A 25,489-nucleotide genomic window follows, 5' to 3' on the forward strand; every position below is an offset into this window, starting at 1 on the left:
AGCACTTGGGTCAGGTCCCAGGAGTCAATGGCTTGTGGATGGCACCCACCAGTGTGATAACTAGTGGTATAGCCACTACTTTTGAAATAAATACCAAAAGTAGGATGGTTTGCTTGGCCAGTAACAGGAGCTGTGAAATAATTCACAGAGAACAAAATGCAGAAAGCAAAGTTTTATTCACTTTCCAAGAGAGGAAAGGGGCCTAAGTGCATGAGTGGTAGCACTGGTGCCGAAAGGCTGGGGTTTTGAGTTTTTATTGGGTGATAAGGGGCAGCTTTGCACCTGGGTAGTTGTGGTGGTTACTTATAAAACAGAAGGTTTCCAACAGATTGTACAAGCTTCAGTTTGTTTGCTGTTATATTTGGGTTTAGGGTCCAGGTGCTGGGATCTGTTATGTGCTTTTTGTGTAAGTTTCTAAAATATCTAAATGGGGGATGAGTTCTATAATCTCTCCAGTCCTGACAACAGAGACTCAAACAAACAAGTTAATTCTGCCTGACAGGGTCAAGGAATGGACATGTAGCTCTGGTTTAGAGTGCCTAAAAGGCAGGTTTTGTCCTTTCAGGGATGATGGCTGTTTTTTTTTGAAAAATATTTTATTAACTTACATTCACTTATTTTCAGAGCTAGGGCGAGGGAGAGAAATATTGAAGTGTAGGAAACATGAATTTTGTGTCTCTTGCATTCTCCTTACTAGGGACCTAGTCCAAAACCCAGTCATGTCCCATGACCAGGAATTGAACCTGCAACCATTTTGTTTGCACACCACCACTGAACCCACTGCGGCACTCAACCCAGGGCTGTTTAGCCCTATTTTACACAGCTAACCCTGAGACCCACAAGACTGCATCAATTTCCTGCAATCATAACAATGACCAATAATCTAACATTTAAACCCAGGTTGCATGGCCAAGGTACTGGAGTCCAATCACTATTCTCTCACCTCCAGCTTCTGGGAGGGCTAAGAGTCTCAACAAACACCTGTTCATCTTCATACCACCCGGTGTACCTTCATGTTTGGTGGCAGTCCAACAAAACCCAGATGGTAGTCTACAGAAAGAGCTTAAAACTAAAAAGCAAGGCTTTATTATATTATTAAATGTTTGAATTTACAAACCAATGAAGCGTGTTAATAATGCAACTTATTCCTTAAAGTATATATTATGTACATACTATATAGTGTACAGGAAAAAAAAATCCAAGTAATGTGTATGCCTTCCACTATTAAAAACAATTATACAAAAAAGTTACTCCATAAAACAAAAATTATTTGTTATTTAAGGAGTGAAAATGGGTGACTTTACAACACAGACCTTTGTTGTTTCATTCTCCTATTTGTTAAAGGAGAGTAACCCAATTTAACAAAAGAATAGGTAAGTTATGTCAGTACACATTTTACTAAAAACACATCACTAGTATACACATTTCTACAAAAATGCTCACCATAAATCCTTAGGGAAATGCAAGTAAAACAACAGAGAGAGCATAATGAACATATGAAAAGGGCTCAAATTATAAAAATTAAACAAATCAAGATTTTGTTAGAGTGGGGAAATGCAACCCTCACACACTGTAAGTATGAATGCATAAAGACACACTCAGTTTAGATCGTACTTTGTTAGGTACTTCAAAATATAAACATTAAACTTCTGAGACATGTTCGCACTGTGAACATATAAATTTAACCTCGGATGTTTTCTTACAAAGTTTTCTTCAATGTCATTACACTGAAAAAAAAAAAAAAAAGGACATTTCCTAAAATTTAACCGTTTATGCAGTGAGACCTCTCCTATGTCAAAAGGGTATGTATATAGACTAATGCCTAAAGATTTCCCATGTTCACTTCATGCTTGAAGCCATTAGCCAGTGCGAACTATGATTAAGGTTTCTGAGTCAAAAGATGTCCCACATTTGATGTCCCTGCAAGACCTATCTCCTGTGTAAACTAATAAGGAGAAAGGATCGAAAAGAATATCCCACATTCCCCCATACTCAATGCCTTTCACCAGATTTAAATGTCTGAATATAATGGAGGACAGTGCTACCAAAAAAAATAATAATTCTCACATTGCATGTATAAAAAAACATTTCTCCTGTGTGACTACTCAGAAGATAACAAAGGAAATGGATAAAAATGAAAGATTTCCCAATTTTCTTTAGTTCTAAGAACTAAGACATTGTGAATTCTCTAATGACAATGAAGGAAATGGCTACAGTTAAAAGATTTCTCATAATTTACTTCACTTAAATTGCATTTCTGCACCATAAACTCTATCATACTAATGGAAATCAGTAATACAAGAAAAACATTACCCACATTCATTGCAGGCATAAGACCATTCTCCAGGGTGAAAACTCTGATGACAACACAGGGGACTGTTACAGAAAAAGAATGTCCCACGTTCACTGCACTCATAAGGTCTTTCTCATACATGAAATCTCTAAGGATAAGGAAGGTTACTGATAAAACAAAATTTCCCACATTCCATGCATTCATAAAACTTCACTCTGGTGTGTAGTCTGATTACAATGAAGGTTAATACTACAGAGAAAAGATTTCCTGCATTTACTGTCCTCATAGGCATTTCTTTGGTGTGAACTCTTTGATGGCAATGGAGGTGACTGCCACAAGTAAAGGACTTCCCACATTCAGTGCACTCATAAGGCCTTTTGTAAGTGTGAATTCTGTTTACAGTGGGCAGAGCTACTGGTATAAGATTACCCACATTCACTCAACTCATATGAACTTTCTCCAGTGTGAACTCTGTGATGTTTACAAAGTTCACAGCAACTGGTAATTTATTTTCCATATTCATCACACTTACAAGGCAATTCTCTAGTGTGAACTTTGTGATGACAATGGAGGGCAGAATTATCGGTGAAAGATTTTCCACATTCACTGGACGCAAAAGGCCTTAATCCAGTGTGAACTTTCTCATGATGACAGAAGGTAACCCTTATGGGTAAAAGATTTCCTACCTTCACCAAACTCATAATGCTTTTCTCCAGTGTGAAATCAGATGAGAATTAAAGTAATCTTTTTTCTTAAAACATTTGCCACATTCACCACACTCGTAAGGCCTTTCTCCTGTGTGAACTCTCTGATGACGAATGAGGCCAGATTTGCAGGGAAAAGATTTCCCACATTCACCACACTTATAAGGCCTTTCTCCAGTGTGAACTCTGTGATGATAACGGAGGGACGAGCTAATGGCAAAACATTTTCCACATTCACTGCACTCATAAGGCCTTTCTCCAGTGTGAATTTTCTGATGGTGACGGAGGGAAAAGCTCCTGGTAAAAGATTTTTCACATACACTGCACTCATAAGGTCTTTCTCCAGTGTGGACACTCTGATGATTACGGAGGGCAGAGCTACTGGTAAAAGATTTCCCACATTCACTACACTTATAAGGCCTTTCTCCAGTGTGAACTCTGTAATGATAACGGAGAGATGAGCTAATGGTAAAAGATTTTCCACATTCATTGCACTCATAAGGCCTTTCTCCAGTGTGACCTCTGTGATGTTTACAAAGTTCAGAGCTACTGGTGAAACAGTTTCCACCTTCACTAGATTCATCAGGCCCTTCTCCAGTGTGAACTCTCTGATGATACTGGAGTGAAAAGCTATAGGTAAAAGATTTTCCACATTCACTACACTGATAAGGCCTTTCTCCATTGTGAACATTCTGGTGATGACGGAGGGTAGAACTCCTGGTAAAAGATTTTTTACATTTACTGCATTTATAAGGCTTTTCTCCATTGTGAACACTCTGATGATTACGGAGTCCAGAGCTACCAGTAAAAGACTTCCCACATTCATTGCACTCATAAGGCCTTTCTCCAGCATGAATTCTCTGATGATATCGGAGGCCAGAGCTTCCGGCAAAAGATTTCCCACATTCACTGCAATCATAAGGCCTTTCTCCAGTATGAACACTCTGATGATTACGGAGGCCAGAGCTACCAGTGAAAGATTTCCCACATTCACCACACTCATAAGGCCTTTCTCCAGTGTGAACTCTCTGATGATACCGTAGGGCAGAGCTAAAGTTAAAAGATTTTCCACATTCATTGCACTCATAAGGCCTTTCTCCAGTGTGAATTCTCTGATGAACACGGAGGGAAGAGCTAGTGGTAAAGGATTTCCCACATTCACAACATAAAACACACTGTCTTTCTGTAAGGAATCTCTGGTCCTCAACAAGTGTGTCATCACAGCCAATGGCTTTCTTGTATTCTTTTCGGGTATCATATTTTGTAGTTTGAAAAGTCATTACAGACTTAGAGATGTCATTTGCCCTGGGCATGGTGTGAGCAGCCAGTTGCTCAAGATGTTCTGAGCTGATGAGGAAACACTTTTCAACCTGACTAGAGGCACAAGGATTCCAAGACACATGGAAATTACAGCTCTTTGCAAGTGAGATGCTATCTACACTGCTTATGAAACAATTCTTTGTTATCTGTTCCTCTTGGTGCTGGTAACTCTGTGCACTGAAATAATAGGGTTTTGCACATGCCCCACACCTCAGCAGTGTTGGGTTCTGTTGTGTTCCCTGCTGGTCAACCAAGAGGAAAATGTCTTTCAAGATGAACCCACAACTCTCACAGGGGTGGCTCTTCTGGGAAGACAGTGCTGATTTAATATTCTTAGCCTTTGAGTCTCCTGCAGATATATTCTCTTCAATGGCTGCCTCCACCTCCTCTGTTCCACAGCAGCAACCTGAACAAAAAGAAACATTACTGAAGTTCATACTGACCTTAGGGAGCAGGTTTTCTCATCACAAATATGCATCTGTAACCCCTGGCATGATTCTATGTGATGATTTCCAAGACAAGTGAGACAGATACTGAAAAAAGCCCCTTGATTCAGTAAATAATGGGAGCTCATTAAATGAAGGACACTAGGACTAGAAGGGACACAAGGAAGAGAGGCTGGGTTTAAGATGTTCCTCTGTTAGTGGCTGCCGGCAAAACCCTTCCTTCTTGTGATGTAAGGCTGTGTAGAGGAATATGAATGCGTGCAACTCCATGAAAATCATCCACAGCAGATCAGACATTGTATGAGGTTAGTAGAGAAATATGTGCACACTGCAAGGTGCAACAGGCATTGATCAAAGGTGGAGAGCACATCAAAAAGACCCTCTGGCAAATGGATGGGTGTAGAGGTTAGAAAGACAGAGAATTTCCAAGGCTGGAAGTCAGGGTAGAAATGAAAACTATTAAAGTAACAAAGGGCAATATGCAAATACTGGGAAAAGACAAGTGGATTAAAGTGTAGCCACTGGTAATGGTGATAAAATACAGTTAATGGGAACAGCTTCCACACTATGTTTTAACAAAGCCCTGGAATCAAATTCTCCCCAACTGCCATTCATCAACTCCAGTCCACTCTGAGCCCATTTTGTCATAGCTGGATTCCCGTCCCTCTTGTGTTACACAAAGGATTCTTCCACTTGACTCTCCATTAATCAATTATACGGAATACTGATGATGCAACTCTAAAGAGAAAGCAGAAGAGATAATAACCAACACTGTCGTAGAACTCTGCACAAAGAAGAAAAAACAAAAGAGAAAGATCTACGTGTGTGATGACAGCAAGAAGGCAGAATAAAAAAATACAAACATTTAACCCCTTTCAAGAATAATTAGACAACTATCCATATAAAACCACATTCCTTCAGGAAAAGGGAAGAGACTAAAGAGACCAGTTATATCAAAGAGTTACAAAGTAGAGCACAATACAAAGAGCTAGTCAAAAGAATAACAGGAAAGCCCCGGCTTGTATGGCTCAGTGGATGGAGTGCCAGCCTATAAACTGAAAGAATGTAGGTTCGATCCCCAGTCAGGGCACACAGCTGTTTTGCGGGCCATGTCCTCAGATGGGGATGTGCAAGAGGCATTTGACTGATGGACCTCCAACACTGTCATTTTTACTCCCTCTCTTTCTTCTTCTTTCACTCTCTCTAAAAATAAATACATAAAACCTTAAAACAGAAAAACAATAGCAAGAAAGATAGCTTAGCAAACAGGGTTAGATTCAAAACACAAGGGTACGAACTTTTCAGAGACACTGCGCTTGTGCTACCATTGACTCTAGTGGCCTGTTTTGAGCCTCCAAAGACTCCAAAAAAGATCACTAAATATTTGGAACACCACAGCCCTGGCCACTGAGGACCCCTTCAATCTTTCCAACACCAACCTTGGTCATGGGGCAGCCAGAGTGATGGAAAATGAAGATTCTCAACCCATAACACAACACACCACCTAGCAAGCACCCCTGTATGCATATGCAGTTAAAACTATTTCTCTAAACAGAATTGGTTCATGAAGTCCAAAAAAGTAACTGCTTCATCAAATATGAGACATCAATACTAAGAAAAAGGGATATATGAAAAAAAATCACAAAAGAAACATCACAATGTTAAAGTGAATTAGACCAAAAAAAGTGGAAGTATATAAATTGCCAGAAAAATCATTCAAATAATCATTCTTAAAAACATCAGTGAGATACAAGCAAATAGACATGGAATTCAAAATAATGAACAAGCAAATATGGGAACAAAACACAGGGTCAGAGAGAGAGAAATCATAAAGAATACAACAGATATTTGGGAGCTGAAGAATACAATGAATAAAATTAAAAATGCAAAAGAGTTTCAAGAGCAAACAAGATCACACAGTAAAATGAGTATGTCACCTCAGAGGCAGATTATCATCATCCATGTGAAAAAAAATAAGTGAAGACAGCCCGTGTGAATATTGGAACACCATAGAGATAACCTATATTGCATTGTGGGTGTACCAGAGGAGGTGAAAAGAACTAAAAATGAGAGATAAACAGGAGAAGAAGAAACATTAAAAATTTATTTTAAAAAATGAGCTAAAGATTGAGTACAAAATATGAAAAAGAAATGTGAATAGCCATGTTCAAGATCCTCCCAGGTCCCAGTAGATTCAATGCAAACAACTTCAGCAAGACACATTATAATAAAAGTGTCAAAAATCAAGAGCAAGAAAAAGTTTGAAAGACCAAAGATGATAGAAACTCCTCATGTAAGGGGAACACTCCCATAAGGCTATCAATAGATTTCTTGGAAGATACCTGGCAGGCTTGGAGAATATCAAATGATATATTCAAAGCACCAAAGGCAAACATCTGCAAACTAGAAAAACTATTCCTCAGAAATAAGGTCTTTCAGCTGAAATAAAGGCATACTACATCGAAACTGGAAATGCAACAAAGTGTAAAACTCTCTGGTAAGGCTGGATGTCATCAGGTTCCCAACATTGAAACAGTTCATTGCTGAAGTGTACTTTATTTAACTTATTGTATAGGATAAAAATAAAGCCTATTAAGAACAACAATGGTGCCCTGGTTGGTGTGGCTCAGCGGACTGAGTGCCGGCCTGTGATCCAAAGGGTCGCAAGTTTGATTCCCAGTCATGGGGACATAAAGTACAGCACAAGGAATGAACGGATAAAGTCAGCGCCATTTGCTATTGTGGCACCATTTGCTGAGCAGGCCTATGACCTTGTTAAAAATGAATGCCATTTTACTCTTCTGAGCTTAAGTCCCCAGGACTGGAAATTACTGGAAAGCAATAACAGACCCCGAGTAACTGCTTCCTACAGCCAAAGGCAGAAGATAACATTGCAACAAACTGCAGCCCCAACAGCCCAAGGGCCACAAAACAGCAACCTTCCCATCCTGTTTTAATCCAATTAAGGCTCAAAGCCTCCACCCCTCAATACTGGTGTGTCTCTCCACACCATGCCCCTTTCCTTTTTTGCAGAGGGAATAGAAATATTACTCCCTATACTTTCTTCTCTTCGTGAATTGTTTCACAGCCAGGAGCACAGACCATCCAAATGGAATATAGTCAATAACAGTCTACTAATTATGTATGGTGTCAGATGGGTGTGAGATTTTATCAAGATGATCACTTAGTAAGTTAGACAATGTCTAATCATGAAACTAATGTAATAATGTATGTGAACTGTATTTAAAAATATTTTAAAGAAAGCCAAAACTCATCTTCCCACAAAAAAGAAAAATCTCCACGAGACACAATGTATGCTGCTTCCATGACACTCACGAAATCTTTACAGACACAAATACGCTGAAAATAAAGAGATATAAAAAATATTCCAGGCAAATAACACCAGAGATCAGGAGAATAACAATTTTAATTACTATGCACCCAACCACAGAGCACCTAGGTACATTAACGAAACAACATGAGATCTTTTTTTTTTTTTTTTTTTTTTTTTTTTTTTTTTTTAGACAGAGGGGAAGGGAAGGAGAAAGAGAGGGAGAGAAATATCAATGTGCGGTTGCCTCTCATGTGCCCTCTACTGGGGACATGGCCTGCAACCCAGGCATGTGACCCAACTGAGAATCAAACCAGCGACCCTTTCATTTGCTAGCCAGTGCCCAACCCACTGAGCCACAGCAGCCAGGGCACAACATGAGATCTTAAGGCAGAAAATGCAATGCAACAGGACTAAACAACTTAAATATTGCCCTTCCAACAATGGCTGGATCATCCCATTTGAAACAATTTCAGAATTATTGAAGTTTGAGAATACTATTGAGAAAACAGAACTAATAAATACATGCATAGGGAGAACCAAGATGGAGGCATAGGTAGACACACTGCACCTCCTCGCACAACCAGAACGGACAGAAAATCGAACGGCAAGGAGTCCGACACCAAGGAAATAAAAAATAAACATTCATCCAGACTGGTAGGAGGGGTGGAGACGGCAGCCGGGGCGGACAGGACTCGCGTTGCAGTGGCAAGACCGAGACTGGCAGAGTGTGGGACCAACAGGGAAGGTAGTCTGACCACTAGCAGACCCTGCGGCCCCACGTCCGAGAGGGTCGGACTCAGAGTGGCGGAGAGCGGGACAGGCAGAGCGGCAGGTAGCACCCCGCGGCCACACATTCGCGCACAGATAAACCGGACAAACAGCGGGGAGCAAAGCAGACCACGCAACCCAGGGCTCCGGCGAGGGGAAATAAAGCCTCAAACCTCTGATTGAAAACGCCCGTGGGGGTTGGGGCGGCAGCAGGAGAGACTCCCAGCCTCATGGGAGAGGTCATTGGAGAGACCCACAGGGGCCTAGGGCGTGCACAAGCCCACCCACTCGGGAACCAGCATCAGAGGGGCCCAGTTTGATTGTGGGTAGCAGAGGGAGTGACTGAGATCTGGTGGAGAGGGGAGCGGGCGCCATTGCTCCCTCTCGGCCCCTCCCCCACGTACAACGTCACAGAGCAGCGACCAGCGTTACCCCACCCTGGTGAACACCTAAGACTCCGCCCCTTAAAGTAACAGTCGGGCCAAGCCCCCCCTCCCCAAAAGGCCCAAATGACAGAACACTTCAAAGCTCCAGAAAAAATACAACTAAGCGAGGAAGAGATAGCCAACCTATCGGATGCACAGTTCAAAACACTGGTTATCAAGATGCTCACAGAATTGGTTGAATCTGTTCGAAAACCAGATGAAAAAATGAAGCCTATGCCAAGAGAAACAAAGGAAAACGTACAGGGAACCAATAGTGATGTGAAGGAAACTGGGACTCAAATCAACGGGGTGGACCAGAAGGAAGAAAGAAACATCCAACCAGAAAAGAATGAAGAAACAAGAACTCGGAAAAATGAGGAGAGGCTTAGGAACCTCCAGGACATCCTGAAATGTTCCAACATCCGAATTATAGGGGTGCCAGAAGGAGAAGAGGAAGAACAAAAAATTGAAAACTTATTTGAACAAATAATGAAGGAGAACTTCCCCAGTCTGGCAAAGGAAATAGACTTCCAGGAAGTCCAGGAAGCTCAGAGAGTCCCAAAGAAGCTGGACCCAAGGAGGAACACACCAAGGCGCATCATAATTACATTACCCAGATGAAACAGAAGGAGAGAATCTTAGAAGCAGCAAGAAATAAGGACACAGTTATCTACAAAGGACTTCCCATAAGACTGTCAGCTGATTTCTCCAAAGAGACCTTACAGGCAAGAAGGGGCTGGAAAGAAGTATTCCAAGTCATGAAAGGCAAGGACCTACATCCAAGATTGCTCTATCCAGCAAAGCTATCATTTAGAATGGAAGGGAAGATAAACAGCTTCTCAGATAAGGTCAAGTTAAAGAAGTTCATCATCGCCAAGCCCTTATTATATGAAATGTTAAAGGGAGTTACCTAAGAAAAAGAAGATAAAAAATATGAACAGTAAAAATAACAGCAAACTCACAGTTATTAATGACCACACCTAAAACAAAAACAAGAGCAAACTAGGCAAACAACTAGAACAGGAACAGAACCATAGAGATGGAGATCACATGGAGGGTTGTCAATAGGGGAGTGGGATGGGGGAGAGGGGGGAAAGGTACAGAGAATAAGTAGCATAGATGATAGGTGGAAAATAGACAGGGGGAGGGTAAGACTAGTGTAGGAAATGTAGAAGCCAAAGAACTTATAAGTATGACCCATGGACATGAACTACTGGGGGGGAATGTGGGAGGGAGGGGGTGGGCAGGATGGAGTGGAGTGAGGGGGGGAAGTGGGACAACTGTAATAGCATAATCAATAAATATATTAAATACATACATACATACATACATACATACATGCATAGTATTTTATCCAGCCCTGGCCAAGTGTCTCAGTTACTTAGAGCAGTCTCACTTCAGAAATAATTTGGGGATTTGATCCCCTGTTAAAGGTATATACACAAGAGGCACCATTTGATGCCTCTCTCATATTAATGTTTCTCCTTATCCCTCTCTTTTTTCTCTAACAATCAATGAAAATATTTTCTTCTTTTTAAAAAAGATTTTATTTATTTATTTTTAGAGCAGGGAAGGGAAGAAGAAACAGAGGGAGAGAGAAACATCAATGTGTGGTTGCCTGTTATATGTCGCCCACTGAGGACCTAGACTGCAACCCAGGCATGTGTCCTGACTGGGAATTGAACTGACGACCCTGTGGTTTGCAAGCTGGCACTCAATCCACTGAGCCACACCAGCCAAGGCTCAATGAAAATATTTTCCAGTGAGGATAAAAAATACATATATAGTTGTACAGGGTACAGGCAAAATGTAAGCCCTAGTCATGGTCACCGGAAGAGTGTGAGGGTTTTTAATTTTTTTATGAAAATGTGAGTTAGTTTATTAAAGTTTGGGGCAGTGAAACAAAAAAAAAATGGACCCCTGGAGACAGGATCATGGGTGAGCCTGTTAGGTAGAATAGACAGTAAACTCAGGCAGGGAGGAGGGAGATATGTCACACCCACTACCTCAGTAGCCCTGAGCCTGGTCCAATAATATTGCCAGGTGTTCTGAACATCACAAAAACACCATGCTAGCATAGGAGGGGGAAAGCTCTTGAAATTCTATGCATAGTTTCCACTATCTGGGAAAGAAACTGTATATTAATCCCAAGGCCAAGAAGAAAAGCAGGAGTGGGTCCATAGTGCCCAAAGAAGAAGGTTCATAAAAAACCAGCTAATTGCCTGTCTCTGGTCATCACAGTTTTATGAGGGGGTCCCTATTGCTTACAGAAAGATCCCATAAATAACTCTGGGTAACTGCCTCAACTTTAAAGATCGGCTTCCTGTTATGTATCTGTACACAACAGGATAACCATAGGTGGTCTGGAGCAAGATGAGAATTCAGGCTAACAACCCCCCTGCACACACCCACTTTTGGGTAGTAACCTCTGCCCCAGGGGAAGTTGGAACCACCTTTGGCCATCAATGAACATGCAACTCCCATATCCCCATCTTGCCAACTATTTAAATTCTCAGGACAAAAGATCTGATGCTTTTTGCTGCCCTTACCTTGCAATGCCCATAACCTATGCCTTTCACCCCGACCTTGGCAAGGCTTGTTGTCTTCCATGAGAATGTATCACTAATAAACTCTGCTTAAATGCTAGTAGACTGCTAATCTGTAATTCTTTACTGTATCGGAAAGACAAACCGAGTCTATCATGTAAAAATCCCAAGGCTAGGAGCTGCTGTCCATTGCCCCCTGGGTACAAGTCTGGTCAGGACCTATAAAGCTTAGAAGCAGCAAATGGTAAACCTGAGGAAATAGGGACGCAGGCATGCCAAAGAAGGGCACGCAGGGAGTCAGTGTCTTACCCAGCGATGATATAAGAGCATAGTTCTCCAGCATCACACTGATGTACAGGCATCTCTGAGCCTCATCAAGGAGGTGCCATTCTGTCCTGGAGAAATACACAGCAACATCCTCAAAGGTCACAACAACCTGTCAGAATTAACACAAATAAATCTGGAAAAGTCTGAGACCCCAGAACCCTACTTCCCCATGACCAACCATCTGCAGGGCCAAAATCAGAAAAGACACCAGCCCTTGGTGCCAGGGATGCCTACAGTCTCATCATGATCTCATTAATCACTCGCATCACCCTCAGCAAAGGCAGGCAGTATGAGAGGAAGTGTGGCAGATAAACGCCATCTAAACTCAGGGCTGTGCCTGCAGGGCCCCTTTCTTCTTTTCCACCAATTCACCTTCAGCTGCTAGGACCAAAATTGCTGGGGTGGTTTTCAACACTCTCCTTTCTTTTCTGTAGCTGCAAAATCTGAAACTTTATTTGTACTTCTTTTTTTTTTAGAGGGAGAAAGGAGGGAGGAGAGGTGGAAGAGGGTATAAAGGGGATAATAATGAAAAAAATACAATAAAAAAATGGACCAACAATCCAATCTTTTCTTCAACCTGAGGCCCAATGCTGCTTCATCATCTGTCCTGGGATCCTAGAATTTTCCTGGTTCTGGGCTCCCTGCCACCTTTTTAAACTCCCATAGTATTTCCTACTATGCAGCCAGATGTAGCCTGTTAAACCCTGGAGAGCCTAACTCCTTTTCTTATGCAAATGCCCCATTCTCTCCATGAACAAAATTATCATTTGGCCACTTTACATGTGTGATTCTTGATCTCCCTGTACCTGGTTTTTAACACAAAGAAAGGAGACCTTAGATACCTATTCCTAGCTCTGTGGCACCTCCAAGTATTTGCATGTGGAGGTGATTCTCCCTGGATAACGTTCCATAACTGCTTACACGGGCTGCCATTGTGGACCCCCCAAAAAGGGGGGCACCACATACTAAAACTGACCAGCTTATGGGATCCATCATGATGGCCTTACAAACTGAGAAGCAGAAAATACCCCCATAGATGGTCTGAAATTAAAACTTTCTAACTAAAAACGGGTAGTGGCAAGTTTTCTCCTGGGCCTGCATCTTCCCTGAGGAAGGTCAATTTTTACCTTAACTGAGCCCATCTTTCTATTTTTGCACCTATGTTAACATACCTTTGGAAGGTCAGCGTAATTTCCTTTTTTCTTACCCATAAGGGCACAACCTCTGCATGGGAACAGACTTAAAAATACCCTCATTGTTCTTATGATTGTTAATCAGTTAATATTTACTATCCTATATCCATCAATGTAAAAGAACACTTACTTTTTATCTAATATCAAAGAGTTTCCTTCTTTGTTTTTCCTGCCTCCCTAACCTATCACTCATTTAATTTCAAGTTCCCACTTTGCATCTTCCCTTTTGATTCTACTGTATAAAATAAGTACTAAAACTACCATTTTCCAGCCCTGGCTGGTGTAGCTCAGTGGGTTGAGTACGGGCCTGTGAATCAAAGGGTCACCAGCTGGATTCCCAGTCAGGGCACATGCCTGGGTTGCAGGCCAGGTGCCCAGTAGAGGGCGCAAGAGAAGCAACCACACATAGATGTTTCTCTCCGTCTTTCTCCTTTCCTTCCCCTCTCTCTAAAAATAAATAAATAAAATCTTTAAAAAATAAAATAAAACTGCCATATTCCAAAGCATTTTCTCACTCTTTTGAGATTTTATTTCCTGGCAATCATCGTCAGTTTGGCTAAAATAAACATTAAAAAATAAAACTCTAAAAATTGGAATGTTTCTTATATTGACACCAGAAATGGGAATACCTTGACATACCTGTGACTTGCACTCAGGATTGGGGTATCCCCTGTGTCCCCAAATCTAAAAGCTGGGAAATTACCAAGAGTCTTTAGACACTATAAGGTAATGAATGTCACCACCAGGTACAGAATGGGGCACCGTTTCCTTCCTTGTCTAGTTCAATAATGATTTAACTTCAGAACCTGTGGGAAGACGCAATCCATCACCCTCACCTACTGGTAAGCCGGTCTCAGCTGTATCCCCTCTCCCAGCCCTGGAGTCTGGTGACCTCCGGCCAAGTGTCCCCTCAGTGCGGCCTTCAACAAGGGGCTCCCCTTCCTGTGCCTCTCTGTCCTCATCACCAGACTCCACTCGGTTTTCTATCTCAGCAGAATCCTAAAAGCTTTGAAAACAATCACACTGCCTGTGTCCCTCTCGGTTCACAACGTTCCCGGGCTCCCAGGACTCTGAGAATGAAGGTGCAAATCCTCTGCCTCCCAGTTAGGACCTGACTCCGCCTCAGACCATTTAAACGATGAGGCCGATCCCAGTTTGCGGGTCCTTCAGGGTCAGCGGCAACTGAGCGTCATTACTCGGTGGCCCCCTCAGCCCATCACCCTTTCCCACCCCGTCACTCCCTGTCACCCTCACGTCCAGAACGCAGGGGCGTGGGCTGCAGGACGTGACCGGCACCCCGCATCCGTGATGCAGGGTTCGGTGGGACGAGGGGTGAAGGCCAGGTGACCAGCACTCACCTCCCCCGAGTGCCTGAGCGCGGCCGCCGCCATGGCAATCTGTGTGCTGAGCTGTGAGGGAGCGGAAGGCCAGGAGGGGGCGCCGAGCACCGCGGTCCCCATCCCGGACCAGGCCCAGGTGACACGGGCGGAGTCACAGAGCCTCACAACTGCGTTGGTGACGCAGCGATCAGGTCTCTCCTCAGGAGCAACTCCGTGCGGCCCAGCGCTCACCTCCTTCTGACCGGTGAGAAGAACCTGAAGCAGGCAAAATGCCCGCCAGCAGGGCGACGGAAGTCCCGCCCACAGGACGGGCCCCAGCGGAAAAGCCTTTCCTGAGCCTTTATTGGCTCAGCCCTGAACAGCCTGCTGGGTACTGCGGTTCCTCGAGAACAAGAAGATGAAAAGGGGTTTCCCACCTGATTTCAAGAGAAAAGACCCGGATCTCTGGGAAACCTACTGGGAGATAACGCGTCCTGAATATGATAAATGATGTTGTCTGTTTCTGGTGACGGGTCTCGCGTGCACGAAGATGAACATGCATTATCTCTGCAACTCCACAGAGCCAGTTATAGTCAAAGAAGGTACTCCTGCGAGACAGGGCCTGGAAAATTTTATCAGAGAAATAACCTACTTACAACATCACATGTATGTCAGAGATAACACAAGAATGTAAGTCAAACGTTTGATATAAAAAAGAACTAAGATACAAAATGTAAACTTAAATGGAAGTCCATTGTTTAGTTATAAACATCCATTAAGAAAAATAAAGTTTTGAAAAACTGGGAGAATTGAATTCTGTCAAAGTTATTCGTATTATTCAAACTTCCAAATGATATTGCAATTGTCTTAAGCAAAGAGATTTTCTCCTGTGCAGACATTTTTAAGAGCGGAGGCGACATGTTTCTCACATTCCTAATGGAATAAGAGGAATCTATTTAGAAATTATATTTAGAGTAAATAAAGAACATATTCATACTCAACCTATGTCTACCTCAGAAAATTAAAAAGCACATAACATGTTAGGATTAACAAAAATATGGGCGTACATATGTGCAATATCAAACATCAATAATATTGTAACAAGCCTGTCTTATTAAAAAAATTAGAGCAAACATCACACCAAAATATAAACCAAACCTTGAAAAACATTAAAACTAAGTAACATGAGAGTTGAAAAAAATCTAAAAACTTACCAGATAGTACTTAAAAATCACTTTTCAAAAAAATAAAACACTGTTTTCAGCCACCTGCAATGGGCTCAGTGGTCACAGAAATCGTCTGACGCTCCAGCCAAGTTGCAAACACGGGAAGATTGTATCGCATTTTCATTGTCCACAGAACAGCATCCTGATCTAATCACAACCTTCTCCCCTCTTTCAATGAGAGCTCTTAAAATACTCAGGATGCACATACTTGTCTTCGGTGTGCTGCTTTTTTCATGTTTCAACAGCACCTACCACCTTATAGTTTACAATAACATAAAATATTTTCTTCTTGACTACTTGGTTAGCTTTCAGTTAAGGCTCTGAAGAAGCCAAGTTGCAAACACATTTATTCATTGATACATAACATAGAACTACCAGAGCTTCTGAAGCAGATGAATTTAACAATTACTAAATGGTTGTTGAAGAAATGAAACATGATGCCATGTCTCTTCAACTCTATTTTTCTAACAACTTGCTATCTTTGTCGCCTATTTTTTCCAAGTTCTCATATGTTAAAAAGACTCACACTCTGTAGAAACAATTTCATGGTAGCCAATTTCCCAGCAGAGAAATTGCTCAAGTTAAATCTCTCATTCTTAGAGTCAGTGTCCTTTTTTTTACCGCCCATTGTATCTTACCTGTTCTCAGCCTTAACAGAGCTTCTTTTTTTTCTAACTATATAAATAATTCTCATTGTATAACTCCACTAATTAACAGGAATATCCCTCTGTACTTTGATCTAACTCTTTGATCCAACTCATCACATTAAAATAAACCAAGCAAACAATAAAAAACAGGAACAGAATCATAGGTATGGAGATCATTTGGAGGGTATATAACGGGAGGAGGAAGGGGAGGGGTGGAGGAATTAAAAAGCATAATTCATAGGTACAAAATAGATAGTGGGATGTTAAGAATAATATAGAAAATAGAGAAGCCAAAAAACTTATATGCATGATCCATGGATATGAACTAAGAGGGGGGATTGCTGGAGGGAATGGTGTACTGTGTGGAGGGGGCAACAGGGCATAATTGGGACAACCATAATAACATAATCAATAAAATAAAAATAAACTTTCTGTAGCATTTAGTGAGACACCAAGACACACTTGAAAGGCAGAAATACAAGTAGCAATATAAACAAGCACAATGTAAAGAAACTTTCAAACGATGTAAAGAAACTTAAAGGGCTGGGGATGATCTTAGAGTTCAGTAGGAGACTGAACTGTGCGTGCAAATGACCTGACACCTGAGCTCTGCTTAGGGGACATAGTTGTGCCCATGGTTATTATTCTCAATATGACCTACACAATTTTTCTTGTATATGTTGCATGCTAAAAAGTGTACTGGTATCTCTCCAATAACTAGGAAAATAAGTTTCCCTTAGGACTTGTGATAGGTTACCATGAAAATGCAATGACATCAAATAATGCTCAAGTCCCCAGTAACTTACAAGGGCTGCTGAGGACTGTTTCATGTGGAAAATGGAAAATCAATAACATTTAGAAGGGCTTCAGAGCTTCAGCACTAATCCAAGACAGGCTACTGAGAGCACTGAGGAGGAAACAAGGGGAAGGGGTCAGTTTTCAGAGTGTCCAAGAATGCCACCTGTGCATTTAAATGGCTTGTGTTGTTTAGGAATATTGTAAGATCAGATTGCAAATATCACCAAGGATGCTGCAGACTCACCCTGTTCTCTGAAAAAGCCATCAGCCATAACGATACTAATTGGGCCATGCAGACATACACATAATCAATTTGGCCACTGGCCTCTGTCTGGAGCAATCAGGAGTAAGAATCTTCATTGTGGCTAGAGTGTACTGGGCAATGGTTCGAGAGTTTATGTTCAGAAGGACTAGTTCCTACCCAAGTATAAGGGAGGTTGGAAAGGAGGATGTGGTTGCTGCACATGGTCAGGGCCACAGGAGATAGATGGCAAGCACCACTCTGTCCTGCAGCCAGTCCTGACGCAGTACAAGATCAAGTGGTCACTGAGTTTTCTGTATGAAGAAGAGGTGAACACTCTACCAAGGAGACAACAATAAAGTAGGTCTTCATCATCACTTCTGAATGTATCCCAGGTATAATGTCCAGCTGTCCTCAATACTGCAGAGTGCACGTCAACGACATGCACCAAAAACACTCGCAGGGTCCAGCTGAGGCCCCATATTCCATACTGGATAAGTATTCTAGCCGGTCATACACAAGCTAAGTGAGTGTGCAGAAACACCTTGCCCAGAACTACTGGGGTCTCCCTAGTGCTGAGCTTTGCACGAAGCTCAGAAATGAGGTAGACAAAATGCAGTTAAGGCTCAAAGTAGTTTCCCCTGGAGATACAACTGGAAATGACAGATATTGATCCCACAAAGACTGTGAGGCAGATGTTAAGCACTCTAACACATCAGTAAAAGTCAGAAAAGCATGACAATTGCAACAATGAAAACAGCAGCAAGATGAGTTTCTCATTCGCCTGGCCTCTGCTGTCCTCCTGCTTTGCCCTGAAGGCTTAATATGCTAAGATAGAGACCGTTCCCAGTTCTGGAGCCAAACTCAGTTGAATTTAGGCTCTTCAAGCTGGCACCTATCTGCTCTGTGATCTTGGAAACACCCCTTCCCATTCCTGATCCTATTTTTCCCAGAAACACAACAGTTACTAATATCCAGGGTGCTGTCAAAACAACAAAAAATGATCAAAAGCAAACCCTGGAGCCCCGGCTGGCGTAGCTCAGTGGATTGAGTATGGGCCTGCGAACCAAAGGGCTGACGGTTCAATTCCCAGTCAGGGCATATGCTTGGGTTGTAGGCCAGGTCCCCAGTTGGGGACACATGATATGGGCAACCACTCATTGATGTTTCTCTCCATCTCTTTCTCCTTCCCTTCCCCTCTCTCTAAATAAATTTAAAAATAAATAAAATCCTTTTTTAAAAAAAAGCAAACCCTGTCATATTAATACCTGTACGTGTTAAGTTTCATTAATTCTACTGATCCTCACAAGAGCCATAATTAGTGTCTTCTGTTAATTTATTATTGGTCAGTGAAGTGAGTTTTGGGGTTTTATTGTCACCCTGAGATGCCCCAGTGGGGGATTCATGTTGAAACTGAGGAGCCCTGAAGCCACGTCCTCCAAAGGGAGGAGTCTGTGTGGACTGCAGCAGATATGAGGGACCTGAGAAGCTCCATCTATTTTCACAAGCACTTGGGTCAGAAGGTCCCAAGAGTCACGGGCTTGTGGATAGCAGCCACCAGTGATAACTGGTGGCATAGCCACTACTTTTGAAATAAGCGCCAAGGCTGGGACTGTTAGCGAGGCAGGTGACATTGGCTGTGAAAGAATTCACAAAGAGAAGAAAATGCAGAAAGCAAAGTTTTATTCCCTTAGAAGAGAGAACAGGGACCTAAGTGCATGAGAGGCAGCACTGGAGGTGAAAGATTGGGGCTGAGTTTTTATTGGGTGATAAAGAGCGGGGTCTTTGCAGCTGGGTAGTTGTGGCAATCAGTTATTAAACAGGTTTCAGGCTGATTGTGCACACTTGTTCTGCTATCTTTGGGGTTAGGGTCCAGGAGTGAGGATCTGGTGGTGTTCTTTGCATGTTTCTAAAACACCTGAACAGAGGGTGACTTCGGTAATCTCTCTAGTCCTGACAATAAAGGCTCAGAAAAACAATTAATTCTGCCTGAGTCAAGGAATAGAGGGGTAGCTCCGGTAAAGAGAGCCTTAGGAAAGATTTTTGGCCCTGGCTGGTATAGCTCAGTGGATTGAGCACAGGCTGGGAACCAAAGGGTCACTGGTTTGATTCCCAGTCAGGGCACATGCCTGGGTTGCAGGCCAGGTCCCCAGTTGGGGGTGCGTTGAGAGGCAACCACACATTCTTTCTCCTTCCCTTCTCTCTCTAAAAATAAATAAAATCTTTTTTTTAAAAGAGGGATTTTGTCCTTTCAGGGATGAAGGCTGCTCTTTTTAAAAAAATATTTTAACTTCTTATCACTTATTTTTAGAGCGAGGGTAAAGGAGGGCGAGAGGGACCTAGTCCAATCGCCAGGCAAGTGGCCTCACCAGGAACTGAAACTGCAACCTTTTCATTTGCAGGACAACACTCGCCCACTGTGCCACTCAACCCAGGTCAATGTTGCTTTTTATCCATATTTTACACAGGAAAATTCTGAGTCCCATAGACAGCATTACTTTCCTGCAATCATAGCAATGGTCAATAATCTAAGATTTAATCCCAGGTTGGAAGGCCAAGGTATAGTGAGTCTGATCACTGTTCCCTTGTCTTTGGGAGGGCTTGGAGGTTTCTACAAGTATCCGTCCATCCTATTACCAACTAGTACACCTCCAACTCCTGCTGCAGCCTGGCAAACCCAAGATGATATACCACAAATGGCTGAAAACTAAGAAACAAAGCTTTTTATTTTATTACTAAATGTTTGAATTTACAAAAACAATAAAAAGTGTTAATGATTTATATTATTCATTAAAATATATGAAATGTACCAACTACATTGTGTACAGGAAAAAAAATCAAAATAGCCCTGGCTGTTCAGGCCTGTGAACCAAAGGTTCACTGGTTTAATCCCATCTCAGGGCACATGCCTGGGTTACAGGCCAGGTCCCCAGTAGGGGGCACTCAAGAGGCAACCACACATTGATGTTTCTCTCCCTCTCTCCTTCCCTTCCCGTCTCTACAAATAAACAAATAAAATCTTTTCAAAATATCCACATAATTTGGGCATGTTTTCCACTATTAAAAACAATTATTCGCCTGGTTGGTGTAGCTTAGTGGATTGAGTGCAGGCTGCGAACAAAAGGGTCGCTGGTTTGAGTCCCAGTCAGGGCACATGCCTGGGTTGCAGGCCAGGTCCCTATTGAGGGCCATTTGAGAGGCAACCACACATTGATGTTTCTCTCCCTCTCTTTCTTCCTCCAAAAAAATAAATAAAACCTTTAAAAAAAATAAAAATTATTCCACAAAACAGCTACTTCATTAATCAAAAATTATTTGTTATTCAGGAATGAAAATAGGTGACACTACAACATAGATCTTTGTTGTTTCACTGTCCTATTTGTTAAAGGAGAGTAACCCAAATTAATAAAATAGGCAAATTATGCAAGTACACATTTTACTAAAAACATATCTCTAGTACATACACTCCTGCAAAAATGTTCACCAAAAATCCTCAGGGAAATGCAACTAAAACAGTGAGTGCATGACATACATATGAAAAGAGCTAAAATGATAAAAAATAACAATCAAGATTTTGTTAGAGTGGGGAAATGCAACCCTCTTACACTATAAATATGAATCCAAAAAGGCACCATTAGTTTAGGTTGTACTTTGTTAGGGTCTTCAAAATCTAAACATTAAACTTCTGAGACATGTTCACACTGAGACATGTGAACATATAAAATTAAACTCAGATACTTTTCTCAGTAAGTTTTCTTCAGTTATTACACTGAGAACACAGTACATTTCCTGAAATGTAACCATTTAGATAGAACTCTCCAGTATTGAAAGGGTATAGACTTATGGCTAAAGATTTCCCGTGTTCACTTCATGTTCGAAGACTTTAACCAGTGTGAACTATGATTAAAAAAGCTATGGCTACAAGGTAAAAGATTTCCCATATGTGATGTTCCTGTAAGGCCTGTCTATGTGTAAACTCTCTGATGATAGAAAGGAGGAATAATCAGAAAATATTTTCCCACATTCCCTGTACTCATGACGCCTTGCACCCGAATGAAAATAGGAATATAATGGAGGCTAGTGATACAAAAAAAACTCCTCATATTTCATGTACGTAAGAACGTTTCTCCTGTGTGATCTCAGAAGTTAACACAGGCAATGGATAGACAATAAAACTTCCCAAGTTTTCTTTACTTATAAGAACTAAGACATTGTCAATTCTCTAATAACAATGAAGGGAATGGCAACAGTTAAAAGATATTTCATATTCATAATTACTGAAATTGCATTTCCATAGTGAAATTCTATCATACTGGTGGAGATCACTGATACAAGAAACATTACCCACATTCACTGCGGGCATAAGGCCATTCCATTATGAGCTCTCTGACGACAACAGTGAGGACTGCACAGAAAAAGATACTTCCAATTTCACTGTACTCTTAAGGCCTTTCTCCTATGTGAAGTCTCTAAGGTTACTGATAAAACCAAATTTCCCACATTCCCTGCAGCCATAAAACTTTGCTCCTATGTGTAGTCTCTGATAACAATGAAGGTTAATGTTATAGAGAAAAGATTTCCTGCATTTCCCGTCCTCAGAGGCATTCCTTTAGTGAGAACTCTTTTATGGTAATGGACGTGACTGGTACACATAAAGGATATCCCAATTTAGCGCACTCATAAGGTCTTCATCCAGTGTGAACACTGGTAAAAATGGAGGGCACAGCTATAGGTATAAGGTGTCCCATACCCAATGCACTCGTAAGGCCTTTTTCAAGTGCGAACTCTGTGAAGTTTACAGAGGGCAGAACTACTGGTCTATGATTTCCCACATTTACCACACTACTAAGGCTTTTCTCCAATATGATCTCTGTGATGTTTACTAAGTTCAGAGCTATGGGTAAAAGATTTCTCACATTTACTGCACTTATAAGGCCTTTCTCCAGTGTGAATTCTGTGATGATAATGGAGGGATGAGCTACGTGTAAAAAATTTTCCACATTCACTGCACTCATAAGGCCTTTCTCCACTGTGAACTCTCTGATGTTTACACAGGGTAGAGCTGTGGGTAAAAGATTTCCCACATTCATAGGTCTTTCTCCAGTGTGTACTCTGTGATGAGAATTAAAGTTATCTTTTCTCTTAAAATACTTCCCACATTCACGGCACTCATAAGGCTTTTCTGCAGTGTGAACTTTCTGATGTTTACGTAGGGTAGAGCTATGGGTAAAATATTTCCCACATTCACCACATTCATTAAGCCCTTCTCCAGTGTGAAGTCTCTGATGAGAATTAAAGTAATCTTTTCTCTTAAAATATTTCCCACATTCACTGCACTCATAAGGCCTTTCTCCAACGTGAACTTTCTGATGAGAGTTAAAGATACCTTTTCTCTTAAAAGATTTCCCACACTTACTACACACATAAGGCCTCTCCGCAATGTGAACTTTCTCATGTGCATGCAGGGGAGAGCGGTGGGTAAAAGACTTCCCACATTCACCACACTTGTAAGGTCTTTCTCCAGTGTGAACTCTGTGATGATAATGGAGGTTTGAACTACTAGTAAAAGATTTTCCACATTGACTGCACTTATAAGGCCTTTCTCCAGTGTGAACTCTGTAATGATAATGGAGGGCCGAGATAAAGGTAAAAGATTTTCCACATTGACTGCACTCATAAGACCTTTCTTCAGTGTGAACTGTCTGATGATAGCGCAGGGTAGAGCTATGGGTAAAAGATTTCCCACATTTATCACATGTATAAGGCCTTTCTTCAGAATGTTTAGAAAGTTCAGAGCTAAAGTTAAAAGATTTCCCACATTCAATGCCCTCATAAGGCCTTTCTCCACTGTGAACTCCCTGATGAACATGGAGGGAAGAGCTACAGGTAACAGTTTTTCCAATTTCACAATACAAAAAACATTGTCTTCCAGGAAGGAATCCCTGGTCCTCAAGAAGTGTGTTATCACAGCCAATGGCTTTCTTGCATTCTCTTGTGGTGTAATATTTTGTACTTTGTAAAGTCATTCCAGACTTAGAGATTTTGTTTCTCCTGTGCATGGTGGGAACAGACAGTTGCTCTAGATGTCCGGGGCTGATGAAGTATTTTCCAACCTGACTAAAGGTACAAGGATTCCATGATATATGGGAATTGCAGCTCTTTTTAAGTGAGACCCTGTCCACACTACTTATGAAACAATTCTCTGTTGTGTCCTGCTCCTGCTGCTGGTGACGCTGTGCACTGAAATAAAAAGCTTTTGCACATGCCCCACACCTCAGCATTGTTGGCCTCTGTTGGGTTCCCTGCTGGTCAACCAAGAGGAAAATGTCTCTCAAGACACACCCACACCTCTCACAGGGGTGTGTCTTCTGGGAAGACACTGCTGACTTAAGATTCTTAGCCTTCGAAACTCTTACAGAAACTTTCTGTTCAATGGGAGCCTCCACATCCTCTGTTCCACAGCAGCAACCTGAACAAAAACAAACGCTAGTGAAGTACATACCGACCTATAGGGAGGGGGTTTTCTCATTAAAAATTTTCATCTATAACATCTGGTACAACTCTATGTGACGATTATCAAGACAAGTGCAACAGACTCTAAATAAGCCCCTGAGGTCAGTGATAAAGGACACCTCATTAATTGAAGGATAATAGGACACAATGGGACACAAGGAAGAGGGACTGGGTTTACAAAATATTTCTGTTAATGGCTGCCTGCAAAATCCTTCCTGCTTATGATGTATGAGTGTGTAGGAATTTGAATGTGAATTACTATGCAACCAACCACAGAGCATTTAAGTATATTAAGCCAAAAGGATGAGATCTCAAGGCAGAAAATGCAATGCAACAGTACTGGACAACTTACATATCCCCCTTTCAACAATGGGCAGATCATCCCATTTGAAAGCAATATGGAATTATTGAAGTTTGAAAATACTATTGAGAAAACAGAACTAATAAATATACACACAGTATTTTATCCAGCCCTGTCCAAGTGGCTCAGTTAGTTAGGGCATGGTCCCTTGCACCAATAGGTTGTGGGTTTGAACCCCTATTAAAGGCATATATGAGGGCAACCTATCCAGGCTTCTCTTTCACACTGATGTTTCTACTTCGCCCTCCCTTCTTCTAACAATCAATAAAAATATTTTCCACTGAGGATAAAAAAATATATATATAGTTGTAGAATGATCAATAGAAACATAAAAAATGTATTTTCTCACTAACCTAATGAGAAATTTATTAGCCTTCTGGCAACACTGCTGATTTCAAATACTTCCCTAAGAGGGTTCAGTACAGCAGGTAGTGGGGATGCAGGGAGAGAAGGGGGCAGTGCAAACAAACCAGCCCAGCCAAGTCCAGGATCTACTCAGGAAACTGGGGAAGCACGCAGTGCCCAAAATCCACATGTGAGGACAGAGGGCTCCCTAGGGAACAGAGGACATGGGGACTATGCAAACCTTAGTCAAGGTCACTGGGAGAGAGTGAGGATTTTACTGTTTCTTGAAAATGAGTTAGTTTACTAAAGGTTGGGACAATGAAGCAAAAAGAAGGATCCCTAAAAGAGGATTGGGTGAGCCTGGCAGGCAGAACTGGCAGTAAAGGCAGGGAGGAGAAGGGAGACATGTCTCACCCACTACCTCAGCAGTCCTGAGCCTGGTCCCATAATATTTCCATGTGTTCCCAACATCACAAAAAACACATGCTAGCACAGGAGCGGGGAAGCCCTTGAAATCTATGTATAGTTTCCCCTATCTGGAAAGAAAGCCTTTGAAACTGCTTTCATCCCCAGTCTTGGAAGAAAGGGGGAAGGGGACCCACAGTATCCAAAGAAGGTTCATAAAACAGCTTTGGTTAATTGCCTGTTTCTGATCACTATCTGTTTTATGAGGGGGTCCCTAG

The 25,489-nt window shown here is 41.7% G+C and overlaps 1 protein-coding gene across 4 annotated transcripts; it reads right to left on the minus strand.

The window, feature by feature from the left end:
* Positions 1-223: 223 nt before the first annotated feature.
* Positions 224-14,956, minus strand: LOC112313580 (zinc finger protein 256). 4 transcript variants are annotated; one of them, XM_071219869.1, is made up of 3 exons: positions 14,715-14,820; positions 12,146-12,231; positions 224-4,723 (listed from the first exon to the last, which is right to left on the minus strand). In XM_071219869.1, exons 2-3 carry the CDS (start codon positions 12,177-12,179, stop codon positions 2,991-2,993), a joined length of 1,767 nt encoding a protein of 588 aa, XP_071075970.1. In that variant the 5' UTR covers positions 12,180-12,231; positions 14,715-14,820; the 3' UTR covers positions 224-2,990. The 4 variants fall into 4 exon arrangements, with proteins under 4 accessions (XP_071075970.1, XP_071075968.1, XP_071075969.1 ...); XM_071219867.1 differs by lacking the exon at positions 14,715-14,820 and adding an exon at positions 14,193-14,488 and having other exon boundaries at positions 12,146-12,272; XM_071219868.1 differs by lacking the exon at positions 14,715-14,820 and adding an exon at positions 13,996-14,152 and having other exon boundaries at positions 12,146-12,272.
* Between the last annotated feature and the right edge of the window lie 10,533 nt (positions 14,957-25,489).

Source organism: Desmodus rotundus, chromosome 12 (assembly GCF_022682495.2).
Source record: "Desmodus rotundus isolate HL8 chromosome 12, HLdesRot8A.1, whole genome shotgun sequence".
NCBI lineage: Eukaryota > Metazoa > Chordata > Mammalia > Chiroptera > Phyllostomidae > Desmodus > Desmodus rotundus.

Bases quoted from the DNA above. Each gene is read 5' to 3' on its own strand.
- LOC112313580 (XM_024570174.4), bottom strand. From the start codon at position 14,816: ATGGGGACCGCGGTGCTCGGCGCCCCCTCCTGGCCTTCCGCTCCCTCA. The intron at 12,273-14,714 runs GTGAGTGCTGGT...TAATTCTGACAG, and splicing joins CGCTCAGGCACTCGGGGGAG to GTTGTTGTGACCTTTGAGGA. The intron at 4,724-12,145 runs GTAAGACACTGA...CTTTTTGTTCAG, and splicing joins TGCTCTTATATCATCGCTGG to GTTGCTGCTGTGGAACAGAG.